The sequence below is a fragment of the Pristiophorus japonicus genome, chromosome 15 (assembly GCF_044704955.1).
Source record: "Pristiophorus japonicus isolate sPriJap1 chromosome 15, sPriJap1.hap1, whole genome shotgun sequence".
In the NCBI taxonomy this organism is placed as follows: Eukaryota; Metazoa; Chordata; class Chondrichthyes; family Pristiophoridae; genus Pristiophorus; species Pristiophorus japonicus.
Genome location: NC_091991.1, coordinates 181308676 through 181329823, shown reverse-complemented (window position 1 = coordinate 181329823; position 21148 = coordinate 181308676). Strand labels below are relative to the sequence as shown.

Here is a 21148-nt window from a genome sequence, read left to right as displayed (position 1 = left end):
AACAGAGGTAACCATAAACATTTATTACATTTACACACAAAACTTTCTAATGCTGCTTTAATGGATGTGACTAATACAGCAGGTCCTAACTGTGCTCTGGTGTCCCCCAGTTCCCCTTGGAGTGTCCCAGCCAGGGTGCACTGCAGAGGGAACCCGGGCAAATTAAATCAGTTAAATTTGTGACCCCTGGTCCTCCCGAAGTTGTACGAGGCCAGATCCAGGTTAGATGTCAGGAAGTGGTTCTTTTCCCAGAGAATAGTGGGTCTCTGGAACAGGCTGCCGTCTCGTATGGTGGATGGTGATCCGCTGAATTCCTTCAAGCGAGAGCTGGACTGGTTTCTGGCTGGGGCGGAGATCACCATTTACAGAAGGTAGGTACTGCGGGGAATTCAGGGCTGGAGTGATTTCCTGGACTAGTTTCGATCACCTAGATGGGTCAGAGAGGAATCTCTCAGATTTTTGTCTCCAAATTGGCCTGGGTTTTTAAATCTAGTTTCCCGCCGATCACATGGTTTCAGGTGGGATGGAGAGTGTGTATATGATGATACACAAGATACCGCAATTGTGGGGGACAGACTCGATGGACCAGAGGGTCTTTACTTGTCCATATGTAAAACTGACACAGGAAAATAAGGTACGGAATCCGGTTGCCCTTCTAGAGAGCGATAGAGGCAGAATAGACAGTGCATGCAAGGTGGCGACATCATCATTATAGCTGGTCCCTCAAACGAGGATGACTTGCTTCCACGAGAGTTCACAGATGTTTCAATGAAGGACCCGATGTTCCAGTCCTGAACTCCAGTTGATGGGATGGAAGATGCCTGTGCGTGGATTTTTTTAACGTGTGGTGACCGTTGCATACCAGCGACCACAAGGCGACAGTACTGAATGCGAACTGTGCATCATGGCTAGGACTGGGCACAATACACACACACACATATGAAGCAATATCGACGGCAATTAGATCTGGCTTGTCCCTGCTACTGCTGCACCAATGATGAGTCACCGAGCGTTACACTGCAGGCTCTCGCCTCCCATTACCCACATGCTTAGGCCCAGATTGCAAACGAGTTATAACTGAAGTACCGAGAGGAAGGGAGGGCCATCCTAAAGAGGGAGAGAAAAAGGTGGGGGGGGGGGGGGAAATAGATTTGATGGACAATCTCAAGGTCAGTCCTGCTGTCCAAAGTCACGCTCAATTGTTCCAAGCAGAGAGATGAAACCCCCCCACCGAGTTATGGCACAGCTGGATGTCTCCCACAGGGACAATGTACCCGAGAGGCATTGACCAGTCCCAGCGAGTGAGGCAGATGTCGACCCCGGAGGTGGGAAGCACCAGGTGTGGGCCCCCTACCCGCGCAGTACCCAGAGAGCCTTCCCAACGCCCATCAGCCACAGGGAACCCAAGAACAACCAATGACCAGAGAGCTCCCAGCGCCCAACTCGCACCCCACTTGCTTGTCTCGGGCCTCCTAAATCTGGACTCTAATCCTTCTAACCGAGAACATTCAAGTCTACATAACTATGCAAGAACTTAACTGCAGGTATCTACAAGTTGGGTTTGATTTGTTACATAGCATGCACCCTTTAAAGACTGGAAATGTTCTCTCTGCCAATTAATAAAACAAACTAAAAATTCTGTGCTTGCTGCCCCCATGAAGCCAATTCCCTTTCAATCACACCATTTCATCAGGCAACATGCCTTACTGGAAGAGTTGGTCTTAAGTGAAATAATGCTGTCACATAAACTGGATAGTTAGTTACCTAAGAATCACCATTGGTTTGGTGGAAGGGTTGGTCCCTCATTATTAACCCACCTGCCTCCACCACCACCTACATTAGATCTCAGCGACATCCAGGAAACAGCCAAAGCGCTGAAACAATGCTGCACATCTTGATGCCCCCTCAGGATCCTGCCCCCTAGAGAGCTGTATCCTGCATTGCATCAGTGGGGATCCCCACTGGTGTTGATTAGTTAAGGAGATCAGACAATCAAGAACTGTGCAAATAGCAGGCAGTCTGAAGGGCATTTTACACAAACATCAAGTCCAGTAATGGGTGCATTCTTTTTACGAGAGAAAGCATACAATCTTTATACTCGGCTGCAATTGAAGCCATTCTCTAATTTAGAAGTGGGTTAATGCCGGTTAGAGTGTGCAGGAAGCTCGGTGATTTCACATTTCACCACAAATAATGTCTAGTATAAATACAGTATGTTCCCGGGCTCTGGGTTTTCTTTAGTGTTGAGCAGAGCCAGTTTACCATTTACAATTGGTGAAGTGAAGACTATCCACCCACACAGAGAGTCGGTCCGAGTGTGGAGAAGCAGCGAGTCTTCACCAGACCAAGGGCGAAGGCAGCGATCATTTCCCTACACTAGAGCTACCCCATCGCTTGGGAGCCCAGGCCTTCTGTACGTCCAGTCATTTGCTTTCAGTCCCCCATTGAAGTGGATTCTGCAACAAGAGAAAAAATAATTAAATACAGAATGACGGATGCCGAGGAGGAGTGGGTTCGAGGCGGAGATCTAATCGAGGAGTTCAGATTGTTTACACTGCCATGTTTTTATGCTGTAAATGATATGCATGTAAACACTTGTTCAATCAAAATCAGGAGTGGAGTGTGTGGGGGGGTTAATTGTAGGGTGTGAACACTGTGTGCTTGTGGGAGGCTGGGTATGAGAGCACCAGTTCAGTGCAGGGACGTGCATTTATAGAGCATTTTATCAGAACCATCCCCAAGCACTTCGCAGTGAATTACTAAGCACCAGTCAAAGTTATTTGCTAAATACTGCAGCTACTTTAGACACAGCATGATCGCGGGGTCACGGGATGGATAACCAGTTAATGTGCTGTTGGAGATTCTAGTTGAGGGAAGAGTGTTGGTCAGGACACCAAGAACTCCGCACACTTTTACAAATAGTGCCATGGGATAGGAGATCTTCAATATCCATTGAACAGAAAGACGGCCTTGGTTTAGTATCTAACCTGAGACGGCGTCCAAGAGCATAAGAACATAAGAATTAGGAGCAAGAGTCGGCCATTCGGCCCTGTGTGCTTGCCCCCCATTCAATAAGATCACGGCTGATCTTTGACCTCAACTCCACCTTCCCGCCCGATCCCCACATCCCTCGATTCCCCTGGGAGTCCGAAAATGTATCGATCTCAGCCTTGAATATACTCAACAACTGAGCATCCACAGCCCTCTGGGATGGAATCATAGAATGGTTACAGTACAGAAGGCGGCCATTTGGCCCATCGAGCCTGTGCCGGCTCTCTGCAAGAGCACTACAGCCAATTTTGGATCCATGCTGCCACTGTACCTTTTATTCTATAGGTTTCAACTTTGCCAGCAAGCCTATTGTGTGGCACTTTATCAAAGGTCTTTTGGAAGACCGTGTATCCCACATCAACCCTATGCCCTCATCAACACTCTGTTACCTCATCAAAAAACACGATTTGCCTTTAACAAATCCATGCTGGTTTTCCTTAATTAATCTACCCCTATCCAAGTTTCTAAAAGCTTCCCCACTACCGAGGTTAAACTGACCGGCCTGTAGTTGCTGGGTTTATCTTTACACCCTTTTTTGAACAAGCGGGTAACATTTACAACTCTCCAGTCCTCTGGCACCAGCCCCGGATCGAAGGAGGATTGGAAGATTGGAAGATTATGGCCAGTAACTCTGTGATTTAAGATCATAAGAAATAGGAGTCGTCGGCCATTCTGCCCCTCGAGCCTGCTCCGCCATTCAATAAAATCATGGCTGATCATTCACCTCAGTACCCCTTTCCTGCACTGTCCCCATATCCCTTGATTCCCTGAAAAATCTATTGATCTCTGTCTTGAATATACACAAAGACTGAGCCTTCACAGCCCTCTGGGGCAGAGAATTCCACAGGTTCACCACCCTCTGAGTAAAGAAGTTTCTCCTCATCTCAGTCCTAAATGGCTGACCCCTTATCCCGAGACTGTGACCCCTGGTTCTGGACGCCCCAGCCAAAGGAAACATCCTCCCTGCATCTACCCTGTCAAGCCCTGTAAGAATTTTGTATGTTTCAATGAGATCACCTCTCATTCTTCTAAACTCTAGAGAATACGGATTAACATCTCAACTTCCTTCCATATCCCAGGATCCCATCCGGTCCAGGTGATCTATCTGCTTTAAGTACAATCAACCTTTCTAGTATCTCCTCTCTACCAATTTTATCCCATCCAATAACTCCACTACCTCCTCCTTTACTTTGTCTAAGGCAGCATCTTCTTCCTTGGTGAAGACAGATGCAAAGTGATCATTTAATACCTCAATCGCCCTCTGTCTCCATGCGTAGGTCTCCTTTTTGGTCCATAATTGGCCCCAGCCCTCCTCTTACTACCAGTTTACTATTTATATGCCTATAGAATATTTTTGAATTCCCTTTTATGTTAGCTAGAGAATTCAAAAGATAACCTTCTGAGTGAAGAAATTCCTCATTTCAGTCTTAAATGGCCGACCCCTTATCCGGAGACTGTGCCCCCTGGTTCTCGATTCCCCAGCCGGGGAAAACAACCTCTCAGCATCTACCCTGTCAATCCCCTTAAGAATCTTGTATGTTTCAAAGAGATCTCCTCTCTTTCGTCTTTCGCTTGACAGTGTAACGCTTCCTCAGCACTGAACCGCCAGTCCCAGACTTGTGCTCAAGTCTGAGTGCCTTCTGAGCCAGTGGAGACAGTGTTACCGACACAGTAACCCGCACGCCTGCTAAATCTGGCCACTTCACGATCCAGGGGAGAGCTATTCCCAGATTGTTTTGAGGCAATTAGAGGAGACGAGAACAGATCAACACCTTCCAAAAGAGAAAGATTAAAAAATGTAGCATTTCTGCAGGAGCTGGAAGAGAGGCCGGCAAATCAGGAGGACACTGAAAGCTGCTGGATTCAGCCAGCACACCACAACACCGGGGAGCTGAAGGCATAACCAGCCACTCCTCGAATCTACCCCCGAGGCCGAGGCCACAGAGGGGGCTGAAGAAAAACAAGAGGAGCTTAAATACTGAACTCTGGTGTCGCACTCATTGTACACCCAGATGTCCCACCGAGAGCCGGAGCTTCACGAACACAGGTCCCCTCCTCGCCATTCCCCTACTCTCCACTCCCGTCCCCTGCCCTCACCATTCCCCTCCCCTCGACGTACCTGTACTCGGGAGGAAATGCCCGTCTCATATCTGAGACAGTGGCAGGAACTTTTGGTAGTAGCTCTTTGTGACGTCCATCATGAGCTCCTGCGTGCATTCTGGGAGTTCGCCAGCAAACAGGCCTGTCAGAAAATGCAACAAAACCATTTAAAGCAGGACCCTCGCGCCTTGGCCCACAATGGCCCGCGAGGAGTGGGAAAGAACTTCCATTTACATAGCGCCTTTTACATCCTCAAAACGTGCCAAAGTGCTTTACAGGCACTTTCTGAAATGTCGTCACTGTTGTAATGTGGGAAACGCGGCAGCCAATTTGCTCACAGCAAGCTCCCACACACAGCAATGTGATAATGACCGGATAATCCTGTTTTAGTGATGTTGATTGAGGGATAAATATTGATCCATGGCACCGGGGATAACTCCCCTGGCTCTTCTTCCAATAGTGCCATGGGATCTTTTACATCGATCTGAGAGAGCAGACGGGGCCTCGGTTTAACATCTCATCTGAAAGATAGCACCTCTGACAGTGCAGCAGTCCCTCAATACTGCGCTGGGAGTGTCAGCCTGGATTTTGTGCTCAGGTCTGCGGAGTGGGACTTGAACCCACAACCTACTGACTCAGATGCGAGTGAGAGTGCTGCCCACTGAGCCACTCCTGATGCCTTGAAGGGATGAGGACAATGCGCAACCTGGGGGCAACACATGTGGTTTATACCCACGAGTGAGGTGGCAAATAATTCAAAGCAAGTGGGAACCATCAAGGTGAAGGATGTGGTTGCAGATACCCAGTGTCAGCATCAAGCATTCCCAGGTCAGGGACAGAGTGGCTAAAAGCAGCGTAAAGCACTCTCTCCACTAGATCGTTTGAGAAGGGTGGGGTGTGGGGGCATTTCCTCGTACGATGGGTCCCAATATTAATATCCCCCCTTCAAAGTACAGCAGAGAAATGATAGTGGTTGAAGATTCTGGAAACCATTACATTCAGCTGCGGGTATTTAAGTATCTAATGTTGCACAGCACCGAGTCTGCCAGGAGTGCGAAAGTGTCTGCAACTATGCTTCATTTTCTCCCGGTGTCCGCCTCCTCTACTCATGCCACACTCTTACACAAAGCTGTGCAGCAGCAAGGCAGCATTGCCCAAACAATTGGTACAATCACACGACTTTACCCAGCCCATTAACTGCAGGACACACGGCTGCCTCCCTTCCCTCCCACCCCCACGGAGGCTGACCGCTGCTGCCCCTGGTGATCGGGCGCAGTCCTGGCTATCACACATGATGTGATGCTCGTGTTTCGGCGCGCTCACCTGGGCAGCCGGAGAAGACGGTGAAAGGAGGGACCACAGTTTCCGGTGGGAGGACCGTGTTGTCCAGAATTTTGCAGCAATCTTTCAGAACACATCTGCGACCCTACCGAGAGATAAACGGAAGAACATAAGAAATAGGAGTTGGCCATTCGGCCCCTTGAGCCTGGTCCGCCATTCAATAAGATCATGGCTAATCCTCTACCTCAACACTTTCCCCCCGTATTCCTTGATTCCCTTAATATACAAAAACCTATCGATCTGTGTCTTGGGGTAAAGGATTACAATGATTCACCACCCATTAGAGACAACACACTCGCGCCCTCCCAGAGAACACAACAAACTGCAACATATAACCGGGTATGGAGACAAATAGAGAAGCACGCTAGGAAAACTCCACATGCTGCAGCCGTACAACAGTAAAAGAAATACCAGAAAGCACTCTGAAAATCAACAGGACAATTGAGGCAAAAACTATTATTCATTCCCAGGATGTGGGCATCGCTGGCAAGGCCGGCATTTATTGCTCATCCCTAATTGCCCCTCGAGGAGGTGGTTGGCCGCCTTCTTGAATCGCTGCAGTCCGTGTGGTGAAGGTGCTCCCACAGTGCTGTTAGGGAGGGAGTTCCAGGATTGTGACCCAGCGACGATGAAGGAACGGCCGATATATTTCCAAGTCAGGATGGTGTGTGACTTGGAGGTGATGTTCCCATGCGCCTGCTGCCCTTGTCCTTCTAGGCGGTAGAGGTCGCGGGTTTGGGAGGTGCTGCCGAAGAAGCCTTGGCGAGTTGCTGCAGTGCATCTTGTAGATGGTACACACTGCAGCCACGGTGGAGGGAATGAATGTTGAAGGTGGAGGATGGGGTGCTGATCAAGCGGCTGCTTTTTCCTGGATGGTGTTGAGCTGCAAGTGTTGTTGGAGCTGCACTCATCCAGGCAAGTGGGGAGTATTCCATCATACTCCTGACTGCTGCGCATTGCAGATCGCTGTTACACTCCAAGCAAGGCAGGATTAAGAGAAGTCCAAACACGCAAATAGATCCCCAATCCCAGGTTCAATAAAAAAGACTTGCATTTATATAGCGCATTTCTCCACCTCAGGATGTCCCAGAGCGCTTTACAGCCAATAAAGCACTTTACCAACATCCTTTGTGGTAATCATAAGATGCCAGCAAGTCACTTAAACACCTTCTCCAAAGCTGCCTGAACAAAACGAGCACCGAAATCTAGTTCTGTTCAGGTGGGCTCACTGAAAGGGAAAAGAAACGAGGGATGAATAGGGGCCCTGACCCACGGTTTAAATCTGTTATCTGTTGGTCAATTGTTGGGCTACCAGTGTCGGGGATGGGAGATTTTGCCACCCAGCGACACCATAAAACACTCCCAGGACAGATGCAGAGTAAAGCTGTCACTACTCTGTTCCACTGGGAAGGGGGGAGTGAGGAAAAAACAAAAAGCGTGCATGAGCACAAGACACACACATCCTCATGAAGCTGGGTCAGAAGGGTTTAAGGACTCTATTCTAACTGATTACACCAGGCAGCCCAATGACATCCATTCCTTCTGTACCCGAGCTGCCTTTCCCATCTCTCGTCAAGCCCAAGAACGTTACCCAGAGACAGATCAGCAAACAAACCATTTTCAGCCTGATATCAGAATGGCAGATGGTACAAGGACTAGAGGTCACAGATTTAAGGTTTTTGGCAAAAGATACAGGGGGGGGGGAATGTGACCCGGAACTTGCTGCCAACGAGGGTGGTGGAAGCGGAGACGATCGATGATTTAAAAAGGAAATTGGATAGGCACTTGAGGGAAATAAACTTGTAGGGCCACGGGGATAGAGCGGGGAATGGGACTGACTGGATCTCTCTAGAGAGAGCCGACGTGGACTCGATGGGCCCAATGGCCTTTTTCTGTGCCATAATGACTATGACTCCAAGACCATTTTATCCATAGTTCAGTGAGCCCATGAGCCACTTATAGTCACATTAACATGGTTCTAATTACCCCAGTGGAATTGCGATGCAGGGCTGCCCCTGGGTTTGAGCAATCAAGCTGTAGACACCAGTTAAGTGTCAGCATTGGCTCAGTGAGTAGCTCTCTTGCCTTAATTATAAGGTTGTGGGTTCAAACCCCACCCAGAGATTTGAGCACAAAATCCAGGCCGACACTCCAGTGCGGTGCTGCATTATCGGAGAGGCTGTCTTTCAGATGAGATGTTAAACCTGTTGTGTATCTGTAAAGCATGCACTCCCATGTTCCGCCACCAGGGAGCTCATCCCCTGAAGTCCCAAGGGATCCCAGCATCCCTTGGGAGCACTGTATATAAGCCGGCCCCTAAGGCCTGTTTCTCATTCTGGAGTGTCTTAAAGACTGAGGTCACTGTTACTTTAACCTCCCTGTGTGCAGCCTCACCTGTGTTAGGAACACAATAACTGGCGACGGGAATACGAATCCAACGCAAAGATGCAGCAAACTGTGGGCATCCTGGAGAAGTTCTCGGAGAGTGAGGACTGGGAAACCTATGTTGAACGGCTAGACCAGTACTTCGTAGCCAACGAGCTGGACGGAGAAGGAAGCGCTGCAAAAAGGAGAGTGGTCCTCCTCACAGTCTGCGGGGCACCGACCTACAGCCACATGAAGAATCTTCTGGCTCCGGTGAAACCCACAGATAAGTCATATGAGGAGCTGTGTACACTGGTTCGGGAGCATCTTAACCCGAGGGAGAGCATGCTGATGGCGAGGTATCGGTTCTACACATGCCAGCGATCTGAAGGTCAGGAAGTGGCGAGCTACGTCGCCGAGCTAAGGCGACTTGCAGGACAATGCGAGTTTGATGGCTACCTGGAGCAAATGCTCAGAGACTTTTTTGTACCGAGCATTGGCCACGAGACCATCCTACGAAAACTTTTGACTGTAGAGACACTGACCCTCAGTAAGGCCATTGCGATAGCACAGGCGTTTATGTCCACCAGTGATAACACCAAACAAATCTCCCAGCACACAAGTGCTAGCAATGTTCATAAATTAACTGGAACTGTGTTTGCGAGCAGAAATGTACAGGGCAGAACCCACACGTCTGCAAGTGCCAGCAGGCCTCAGGTGACCCAGATGACTCAGAGTCCACAACAAAGGATGAATGCAAGGCAATTCACACCTTGTTGGCGTTGTGGAGGCTTCTATTCAGCCTATTCATGCCGCTTCAAAAGGGTATGTTTGCAAGAGCTGTGGAACAATGGGGCACCTCCAACGAGCTTGCAAACGAGCTGCAAGCTCTGCAAAACCTGCTAACCACCACGTGGCAGAGGAAGATCGGTCCATGCTGGATCAAAGCAATTTCGAGCCTGAGAGAGGAGGCAGATGCTGAAGTACACGGGCTGCACACTTATGACGAAATGTCCACCTATAATGCTAAATGTAAAATTGAATGGCTCACCTGTAACCATGGAACTGGACACTGGCGCTAGCCAATCCATCATGAGTAAAAAGATGTTTGAGAGATTGTGGTGCAACAAGGCTTTCAGACCAGCCCTGAGCCTCATCCCCACGAAACTGAGAACGTACACCAAAAAGCTCATCACTGTCCTGGGCAGCGCCATGGTCAAGGTCACCTACGAGGGCACGGTGCACGAACTGCCACTCTGGATTGTCCCGGACAATGGCCCCCACACTGCTTAGAAGGAGCTGGCTGGGCAAAATCCGTTGGAACAGGGATGACATCCGAGCACTATCACATGTCGTTGAGGCCTCATGTACCCAGGTTCTTAACAAATTTCCTTCCGTTTTTGAGCCAGGCATTGGAAACTTTTCCAGGCCGAAGGTGCGGATCCACTTGGTCCCAGAGGCACGACCCACTCACCACAAGGCGCAAGCGGTACCTCACATGATGAGGGAGAGAGTGAAAATCGAGCTGGACAGGCTGCAACGCGAGGGCATCATCTCCCCAGTGGAATTCATCGAGTGCGCCAGCCCGATTGTTCCAGTATTCAAAAGTGATGGCACAATCAGGATTTGCGGCGATTATAAAGTAACTATTAATAATTTCTCGCTACAGGATCAATACCCACTACCTAAGGCAGACGACCTATTTGCGACGCTGGCAGGAGGCAAGACGTTCACCAAGCTCGACCTGACTTCGGCCTACATGACGCAGGAGCTGGAGAAGTCTTCGAAAGGCCTCACCTGCAGCAACATGCACAAGGGACTGTTCATCTGCAACAGATGCCCGTTTGGAATTCAGTCGGCTGCAGCGATCTTCCAGAGAAACATGGAGAGCCTACTCAAGTCGGTCCACACACTGTGGTCTTTTAGGACGACATATTGGTCACAGGTCGGGACACCGCCGAGCACCTACAAAACCTGAAGGAGGTCCTCCAGCGACTGGATCGCATTGGGCTGCGGCTGAAGAGGTCAAAACGCAACTTCATGACAACAGAAGTGGAGTTTTTGGGGAGAAAGATCGCGGCAGACAGCATTCGGCCCACAGACGCCAGGACTGAGGCTATCAGGAACGCGCCTAGGCCACAGAACGTCACAGAGCTGCAGTCGTTCCTGGGACTCCTCAACTATTTTGGTAACTTCCTACCAGGGTTAAGCACCCTTTTAGAGCCCCTACATGTGTTATTGCGCAAAGGTGAGAACTGGGTATGGGAAAAAAACAAGTAATTGCTTTTGAGAAAGTCAAAAATATTTTATTCTCCAACAAGCTGCTTGTATTGTATAACCCGTGTAAAAGACTTGTGCTAGCATGTGACGCGTCGTCGTACGGAGTTGGGTGTGCATTACAACAAGCTAACGTTGTGGGGAAGTTGCAACCTGTCGCCTATGCTTCCAGGAGCTTGTCTAAGGTCGAGAGGGCCTACAGCATGATTGAGAAAGAGGCATTAATGTGTGTGTTCGGGGTAAAGAAAATGCATCAGTATCTGTTTGGCCTCAAATTTGAGCTGGAAACTGATAACAAGCCCTTCACATCCCTGTTCGCTGAAAACAAGGGGATAAATACTAATGCCTCAGCACACACACAAAGATGGGCACTTGCGCTATCAGTGTATAACAATTCCATCCGCCACAGGCCAGGCACCTAGAACTGTGCGGATGCTCTCAGTCGGCTACCATTGCCCACCACAGGGATGGAAATGGCGCAGCCTGCAAACTTGTTGATGGTCATGGAAGCATTTGAAAATGATAAATCACCTGTCACGGCCCGCCAGATTAGGACTTGGACCAGCCAAGATTCTCTGCTGTCCCTAGTAAAAAACTATGTACTGCATTGGAGCTGGGCCTGTATCCCCATTGAAATGCAAGAGCCAATCAAGCCGTTCCAGCTGCGAAAGGACGAGCTGTCCATTTAGGCAGACTGCCTGTTGTGGGGTAACCGCGTAGTGCTACCAAAAAAGGGCAGGGAAACGTTCATCTCGGATCTCCACAGCACACACCTGGGTATAGTAATGATGAAAGCGATAGCCAGATCCCACGTGTGGTGGCCTGGTATTGACTCTGACTTGGAGTCCTGTGTACAGCAATGCAGCGTGTGTGCTCAGTTGAGCAACGCGCCTAGAGAGGTACCACTAAATTTGTGGTCCTAGCCCTCCAGACCATGGTCGAGGATCCATGTCGACTATGCGGGCCCATTTCTCGGTAAAATGTTCCTGGTGGTGGTGGATGCTTTTTCAAAATGGATTGAATGTGAAATAATGTCGGGAAGCACTGCCACCGCCACCATTGAAAGCCTGAGGGCCATGTTTGCCACTCACGGCCTGCCTGACATACTGGTCAGTGACAACGGGCCATGTTTCACCAGTGCCAAATTTAAAGAATTCATGACCCGCAATGGGATCAAACATGTCATCTCGGCCCCGTTTAAACCAGCCTCCAATGGGCAGGCAGTACAAACCATCAAAGAGAGCTTTAAGGCTCACTCCAAACCTACCTGTCCCGAGTACTGCTCAGCTACTGCACGAGACCCCACTCGCTCACAGGGGTGCCCCCAGCTGAGCTACTCATGAAAAGGATACTTAAAACCAGACTCTCGCTGGTTCACCCCAACCTGCATGATCTGGTAGAGAGCAGGCAGCAGCAACAAAATGTAAACGATGGTCGCGCCACTGTGTCACGGGAAACTGATCTGAATGACCCTGTGAATGTGCTAAACTACGGACATGGTCCCAAATGGATCGCAGGCATGGTGATAGCTAAAGAAGGGAATAGGGTGTTTGTAGTCAAACTAGACAGACAATGGACAAATTTGCAGAAAGCACCTGGACCAAACGAGGCTGCGGTTCACAGACTGCCCTGAACAACCCACAGCAGACACCACCTTTTTCGAGCCCACAACACACACCCAAAGGATCAACGACACCACGCCGGACCAGGAAATTGAACCCATCACGCCCAGCAGCCCTGCAGGGCCAACACCACGCCAGCCCAGCGAGGGCACAGCCAACACACCAGAACAGACATTTGTACCGAGGCGGTCCACCAGGGAAAGAAAGGCTCCCGACCGCCTCACCTTGTAAATAGTTTTCACTTTGACTTTGGGGCAGGGGGTGGGAGTGATGTTGTGTATCTGTAAAGCATGCACTCCCATATTCCGCCACCAGGGAGCACATCCCCTGAATTCCCAAGGAATCCCAGCATCCTTTGGGAGCACTGTATATAAGTCGGCCCCCAAGGCCTGTTCCTCACTCTGGAGTGTCTTATTAAAGACTGAGGTCACTCTTACTTTAACCTCCCTGTGTGCAGCCTCACCTGTGTTAGGAACACAATAAAACCATTATCTGCTCTCTCGGGTGGACGTAAAAGATCCCACGGCACTATTTCGAAGAAGTTCACGGGATTTCTCCCCGGTGTCCTGGGGCCAATATTTATCCTTCAATCAACATCACTAAAACAGATTATCGGATCATTATCACATTGCTGTTTGTGGGAGCTTGCTGTGCACAAATTGGCTGCTAAGTTTCCTACATTACAACGGTGACTACACTCCAAAAGTACTTCATTGGTTGTAAAGGGCTTTGGTAAGTCATGAGGTTGTGAAAGGTGCTATAGAAATGAAAAGTCTTTCTTTCCTGGATAAAGTGGATAGTTTCTAACAGAACTGGTGGCCTAAAGGCGAGCTCGAGCTTTGAATTCACCTGCTGTGACAAAAGGTTGATTTCCAGACAATGCAACAGAAGCAGCACAGGACAAGAACATGCAACTGCATCCCTCACCGTGAACTCCTTCCTTGCAAGTATCGAGCTCCTCCCTCATTCCCTACCGTGTCCCTCCGACTATATACATGTCCCTCCCGCACAACCTTCTGCGTACAATCCTCAACACAACTGCGCAGGTCCAACACTCAGATGGTCTAACTCCCACCTGCAAGCTCCTACCTCGCACAGGCTCCTATATTATAAGCTAGACAAGAGAAGGGTGCAGCACAGATACAGACTGCACGCTGTATGACAGTGTACTTACAATAACACAGTTCTTCCCTATGTGAACATAGGATCCAATCTGTGCAGCGTTTACCACGCAGTCTTCCTCGATGAACACATGGTCACCAATGTGCAGTGGGAAGAAGGCAACTCTGTCGGATAAAGGAAAGGGCTCGATTCAATTATTGATCAATCGGAAGTAAACCAACAGATTATTTAGCCCAGATCCCCTCCCATGCACCGGCTCACTAACAGTCACACAATAGCACTGCCACAGATAACAGCCTTCTGTCCCCCCACCCCAGAACAGCAAACTACTGCAAGCAGATAGGCTCTCTGCACCCTCAGTGCTGAAACCAAGGCTCATCAGCGCAGCCTCTCCGATTTCAAGTCATTCTTGCTCAGGTCAGAACCGTGGAACTCCTCACCACCATCAAGAAGGTGAACTCATTTTGTGTGGGGGGGGGCAGGGGTGGGAGGAGAGAGCGTAATGGTCCAATGTGACAAATTGCCCTTTCACAAGTTAATTAGAAGGCGGATTGCATTAAGACAGCCCTGGCCCATCGATCCTACTCCAAGAAGTCCCTCTATGCGGAGATGTTGAGTGGAATCAGGCTCTTATCCAGGTACAATCTGACAAGCTGACTCTCTCCCAACCTCCAGCGGAAGGTCGCAGGTCGAGCGGTGCACGCACAGTTGGCTCACCTCAACCAGGGCAGGTCGGAGCGACAAAGAGGTGCCGCATCCCTACACCAACTGGGGAGAAAAAAAACAATCGGCAAAGGTTTCCCGCATCTGACCATTAGCCAAAGACTCTTGCTGGAGAGGTGTTTCTCCCCTCCTCGCCCCCATCTCCCGCAGACAGTCTGCCAACACTCTCAGTCTGGGCTGGCACCGAGAAAATCCACAGGCTGCTGCTCCTCATGGAGGGGAATGCAGGGAACAACAATTTATAATACAAGAAGTTGCCAAGTAGGGCGCATAAACTTAACATTTTAATATATGTATTGGTCCAGATAGATTTATCACCACATTGGAGGGAGCGATTTTCATGTATTGAAGCCATTTGGGTAGAATCACAAACATATCGTGCGCTCTGTACGGAGTTCCGCAGGCGATTGCAGAAATCCTGCCTTCATCATGTGCCTCAAACACCTCAAAGTGATTCACGTGGAATGATTTACTTGTGCTGTGCAGTGACATACAGGAAAGATGTGATTGCACTAGAGAGATTTACGAGGATGTTGCCAGGACTGGAGAATTTTAGCTATGAGGAAAGATTGGAGATGCTGGGTCTGTTTTCTTTGGAACAGAGGAGGCTGAGGGGAGACCTGATTGAGGTGTATAACATTATGAGGGGCCTAGATAGAGTGGATAGGAAGGACCTATTTCTCTTAGCAGAGAGGTAAATAACCAGGAGGCATAGATTTAAAGTATTTGGTTAAAGGATTAGAGGGGAGTTGAGGAGAACTATTTTCACTCAGAGGGTGGTGGAACTCACTGCCTGAAAGGGTGGTAGAGGCAGAAACCCTTTAAGAACACACACACACACGCAAGACTGAGTGCGCACATCAAATCGAGATGAAATTCCCCTCGGGTTCAGGTGCAAACTTATCATTTCAGTTGCTCGCAACTCATGCAGGCAAGAGATAATTGAAAGGGGAAGTAGTGGCTAACTATATTACTTGAAAGCACCGTTTCCCCCTCTCAATTTATTCAGTAAACTATTATGGAATAATAGCTGTAAGGAATCGTAATTTTTTAAATTACCACTGAACTCTGCTACCACCTTATGGCAGAGCGCACATTTACAAGTGATATCACAGGAGTTTAATCGCCGTGTTTGTATAATATATAAACCTTCTTAGTGCCAGTTAATATAACCGCAGGGTTTGTATCATAATATATAAATGGTCCCGTTATAAAACTCAGATTATTCTGATATATAAACCTTCCTATTTCCATCTCAGTGAAATCTCTTGCATGACCAATAAACTTGCCTAGTACCCGTTAGTGGGATTTCTGACTCTGTATGATGTACAAACCTTTCCCAGCCAGTCAGTGTGAATTCCAGATCTATAGGATATATAAAAACAAGCATCACACCCCACAACAGGTAATGAATGTAGGGATTATGTAGAATTATTGCTTACTGCAGTGGTGTCGATGGCCATTATAGGTTCCAGAGGGCTGTGGATGCTCAGTCGTTGAGTATATTCAAGACAGAGAGCGATAGATTTTTGGATACCAAGGGATATGGGGATCAGGCGGGAAGGTGGAGTTGAGGTCGAAGATCAGCCGTGATCTTACTGAATGGCGGAGCAGGTTCGAAGGGCCGAAGGGACTCCTCCTACTCCTTACGGTATTAGAAGCACAGCCACTGTTCAGCCCTAGCAGCAGAGGTCAATCTGAAACCTGTGCGAAACAGATAGATCATGCAACACTATCTCGGATAAAAAGACCACCTTCTGGAAGACAAGAGGGAAGGCAGACAAAGCGAGCTCTCGATCCAGGATACATGAACCCTTCCCAGTGCCATGTTACTGTAACCTCTGGGTTTGTACAATACAGGAGCCTCACCCTTTGCTGAATTTCTTGAAAGGTGGGCGGATGACACTCCGGCTCTTGATGACACAGTGACGTCCGACCCTCACATTCGCCAGGTCGCCGCGGATGATACAGTCGTTCATAACAATGGTCTGATTTAAAAAATAAAATCGTCACAACATATCCTCCGTATGCAGTCTCTACACAGGATAAGGTGCGAAACCTCTTGTTAAAGCGGCACTTTTGTCAATCCATTTACTGCGCAACAGCTTTGAATGAAACACCCCAGGAATGAGAGACAGCTAGACGTTAGTACAAACTATTCCAGGGCATTCCCAGGTTCTCGGTCGGTAAGTGCACTGCGAGGTGTGGTCCTGAGCCACAAAGACCAGAGGGGCCCAGATCTGTGCTGTGATCGATGGCAGCAGTCAGGGTGCTAGAAGTGAAGTCAACACTCCTGAGTGTGGGTGTGGGGGGGGGAAATGCAGCCAGAATCCCCGTCTGCTCTCCAATCAATACTACTGGGAGGATGTCTGCCTCTGTGTATGGCGGTGACGGCACAGCGTCCGGCACATAAAGAATGGCCCCTTGTGTGAGGTAGTGCCTGGGGAATTATACCCCAGTATCAGGTGGGGCCTTCAGGAGGAGGCCGGGCAGCACAGGTCATTGCAACTCCTATCTCTGACACCATCTCTGATAATGGACTCCCTATAGCCCTGAAACACTAGCTCATTGCCTATGGCTTCTTTGTCCAAAAGATATAAAAAGGAGACAAACGCACAATTTGCATTTGTATAGCACCTTGAACATAGGCGCTTCCTGAGTGTTTAGACAAAATTTGACACTGTGCCACATAAAGAGAAATTAGGAGAGATGACCAAAAGCTTGATCAAAGAGGTAGGTTTTAAGGAGTGTCTTAAAGCAGGAAAGAGAGGTAGAGAGCAACGTCCCCTTCAATTTTCTTTGGTTGCGTGGGCCCTTCAAAGTTCCGCGCATGTGCGTTTTTTCCGATTTAAAAGTCGGTGAGCTGGCTGTGCAGGAACTGCAGAGCGCCACGCAGCTTAACATAGAAACAAGGTGCAGGAGTAGGCCATTCGGCCCTTCGAACCTGTACCGCCATTCAATAAAATCATGGCTGATCATTCAACCTCACTACCCCTTTCCTGCTTTCTCTCCATACCCCTTGATCCCTTTGGCCGCACGGGCCATATCTAACTCCTTTTTGAATATATCTAACGAACTGGCCTCAACAACTTTCTGCTCTAGAGAATTCCACAGCTTAACCACTCTGAGTGAAGACGTTTCTCCTCATCTCGGTCCTAAATGGCTTACCCCTTATTCTTAGACTGTGACCCCTGTTCTAGAACTCCCCAGCAACGGGAACATTCTTCCTGCCTCTGACCTGTCCAATCCCGTCAGAATTTTATGTTTCTATGAGATCCCCTCTCATTCTTCTAAACTCCAGTGGATACAAGCCCAGTTGATCCAGTCTCTCCTCATATGTCAGTCCGCTATCCCAGGAATCAATCTGGTGAACCTTCGCTGTACTCCCTCAATAGCAAGAATGTCCTTCCTCAGATTAGGAGACCAAAACTGAACACAATATTCCAGGTGTGGCCTCACCAAGGCCCTGTACAACTGCAGTAAGACCTCCCTGCTCCTCTAGCTATGAAGGCCAACATGCCATTTGCCTTCTTCACCGCCTGCTGTACCTGCATGCCAAACTTCAAGGACTGATGTACCATGACACCCAGGTCTCGTTGCACCTCCTCTTTTCCTAAATCGGTCATCATTCAGATAATATTCTGCCTTCATGTTTTTGCCCCCAAAATGGATAACCTCACATTTATCCACATTATACTGCCTCTGCCATGCATTTTCCCACTCACCTAACCTGTCCAAGTCACCCTGCAGTCTCTTAGCATCCTCCTCACAGCTCACACCGCTGATGTATATTGTAAATAGCTGGGGTCCCAGCACTGAGCCCTGCGGCACCCCACTAGTCACTGCCTGCCATTCTGAAAAGGACCCGTTTATTCCGACTCTCTGCTTCCTGTCTGCCAACCAGTTCTCCATCCACGTCAATACATTACCTCCAATATCATGTGCTTTAATTTTGCACACTAATCTCTTGTGTGGGACCTTGTCAAAAGCCTTTTGAAAGTCCAAATATACGACATCCACTGGTTCTCCTTTGTAACTAGTAGAGTGAACAAGGGAGAACCAGTGGGTGTGGTATATTTGGACTTTCAAAAGGCTTCTGAAAGTCTAAATACACCACATCCATTGGCTCCCCCTTGTCCACTCTACTAGTTACATCCTCAAAAAATTCTAGAAGATTTGTCATGCATGATTTCCCTTTCATAAATCCATGCTGACTTGGACTGATCCTGTCACTGCTTTTCAAAAGCGGGCACTGGTGGAGAGGCAAAGAAGTTTAGGGAGGGAATTCTGGAGCTTAGAGCCCAAACAGCTGAAGGCACGGCCACCAATGGTGGAGCGATTTAAATGGGGGATGTGCAAGAGGCCAGAATTGGAAGAACACAGAGATCTCAGAGGGTTGTGGGGCTGGGGGATGTTACAGACATAGGGAGGGGCGAGGGCCATGGAGGGATTTGAAAACAAGGATGGGAATTTTAAAAACAAGGATGGGAATTTTAAAATCGAGGCATTGCCAGACCAGAAGCCAAGGTAGGTCAGCGAGCACAGGGGTGATGGGCGAGCGGGACTTGATGGGAGTTAGTTGTGGGAAGTCGAGTTTTGGATGCGGCCCAAATGCAGCGTTTGAAGGGGTTCTGGACGTACCCACATCAGTTCCACTTACCTTCCCATTGAGAACTATGTTCTGGCTCCCACAAAGTACCGACTGCCGGCTCACCTTGTTACCAGAGGCCTGCAGACAGAAACCATTACCTCAGATTAGCTCACAGGAAAATAGGAGGAATTAAAAAACAAAGTCAGTAGAAAATAGTTTTAACTTAGTGTCATTGTGTTACTTCAGGAAACTTGAATACACCAAATTGTGTTGTACCCTGGGAACTGAGTGGGGATACCAATCACACAATGGCCTTTCACCTGGGTTCAAAACTACCCCAGAAAGCTCCTCTACCTGAAGTCTGAAATGGCCCATTGTGAACAGAGTCTGGGTGGTCTCAATCCAGTTCCTGATGGATGTGGGCCCACAGCACTCAAGGGGGGGGGGGGGAAACATGGCACACTGGTGCAATGGAGGGGAATGCTCTTCTGAGATTGGGGCAATGTGAGGGATCTTTGCCCTGCATTTTTGAGCGATACTTGACTTGAAAATGCACTAGTTGAATAGAGGAGGATATTCATTAGTTGGTAGAGTACATTACCCTGCCCAACCCATTCTCCCCGCAGTGTATTACCCAGTAAAGAATGAACTTGCGTTAATATAGCACCTTTCATGGCCTCAGGGCATCCCAAAGTGCTTCAGATCCAAAGTGCACACAGCAAGCTCCCACAACAGAAATATGATAATGGACAGATGTTGATTGAGGGATAAATATTAGCCTTCAAAATAGTGCCATGGGAACTGTTACATCTACCTGAGAGAGCAGAAGGGGCTTCGGTTTAGCGTCTCATCCGAAAGACAGCCCCTCCGACAGTGCGGCACTCCCTCAGTACTGCCCCTCCGACAGTGCGGTGCACCCTCAGTACTGCCCCTCCAACAGTGCGGCACTCCCTCAGTACTGCCCCTCCGACAGTGCCGCACTCCCTCAGTACTGCCTCTCCGACAGTGCCGCACTCCCTCAGTACTGCCCCTCCCACAGTGCGGCACTCCCTCAGTACTGTCCCTCCCACAGTGCGGCACTCCCTCAGTACTGCCCCTCCGACAGTGCGGCGCTCCCTCAGTACTGCCCCTCCGACAGTGCCGCACTCCCTCAGTACTGCCTCTCCGACAGTGCCGCACTCCCTCAGTACTGCCCCTCCCACAGTGCGGCACTCCCTCAGTACTGTCCCTCCGACAGTGCCGCACTCCCTCAGTACTGTCCCTCCGACAGTGCCGCACTCCCTCAGTACTTCCTCTCCGACAGTGCGGCACTCCCTCAGTACTGCCCCTCCGACACTCCCTCAGTACCTCCCCTCCGACAGTACGGCACTCCCTCAGTACTGCCCCTCCGACACTCCCTCAGTACTGCCCCCCCGACAGTGCGGCGCTCCCTCAGTACAGCACTGGGAGCGTCAGCCTGGATTTTTGTGCTCGAGTCTCTGGAGTGAGGACCTGAACCCACGACCTCCTGACCCAGAGAGGGAGAGGTGCTGCCCCCTGAGCCTTTGGACAGGCCCTGGGCACCGCCCCGTGTCTGGTTTGGAGGGAGGCCGCTCCAGTGAACCCGGGCCCAGGCTCAGCTCTCGCTGTGTTTCGCTGCTGCCGCCCCCCGGTTACCCCAGAGCAGAGCAGAGCAGAGCGGGACGGGACGGGACGGGACGGGACAGCCCAGCCCACCCTGCCCCCCTCACCGTCTCGATGTACTCGGCCTTGTTGTATAGGATCTCGCACAGCTCCATCGCGCCTCCTCGCTCGGTTGTCGGGGCGACCGCTCCCCTGCTGACCTCCCACCCGGAAACATAGCACGCACTTCCGGCACAGAACCCAGAAAGATCTTAACAAAAACAAAACGCCCCGCGGTGTTCCCTTTCCTCGTCCCTCCGGCCCAGAGATTGAAAAATATAAATCTCAAAATTAA

The 21148-nt window shown here is 49.5% G+C and overlaps 1 protein-coding gene across 1 annotated transcript; it reads right to left on the bottom strand.

The window, feature by feature from the left end:
* Positions 1–21012, bottom strand: dctn5 (dynactin 5). Its single transcript, XM_070901444.1, has 7 exons — positions 20922–21012; positions 19261–19329; positions 16470–16588; positions 13930–14041; positions 6475–6577; positions 5171–5293; positions 1–2456 (listed from the first exon to the last, which is right to left on the bottom strand). The coding sequence occupies exons 1-6, from the start codon at positions 20967–20969 to the stop codon at positions 5196–5198; spliced, it is 549 nt and encodes a 182-aa protein (XP_070757545.1). The 5' UTR covers positions 20970–21012; the 3' UTR covers positions 1–2456; positions 5171–5195.
* Positions 21013–21148: the final 136 nt, after the last annotated feature.

Excerpts from the sequence above, each read along its gene's own strand:
- dctn5 (XM_070901444.1), bottom strand. The coding sequence starts at position 20,969 with ATGGAGCTGTGCGAGATCCTATACAACAAGGCCGAGTACATCGAGACG. Across the intron at positions 19,330-20,921 it reads AGGCCGAGTACATCGAGACG|GCCTCTGGTAACAAGGTGAG; the intron begins GTGAGGGGGGCA and ends TTCTGTCTGCAG. Across the intron at positions 16,589-19,260 it reads ACATAGTTCTCAATGGGAAG|ACCATTGTTATGAACGACTG; the intron begins GTAAGTGGAACT and ends TTTTTAAATCAG.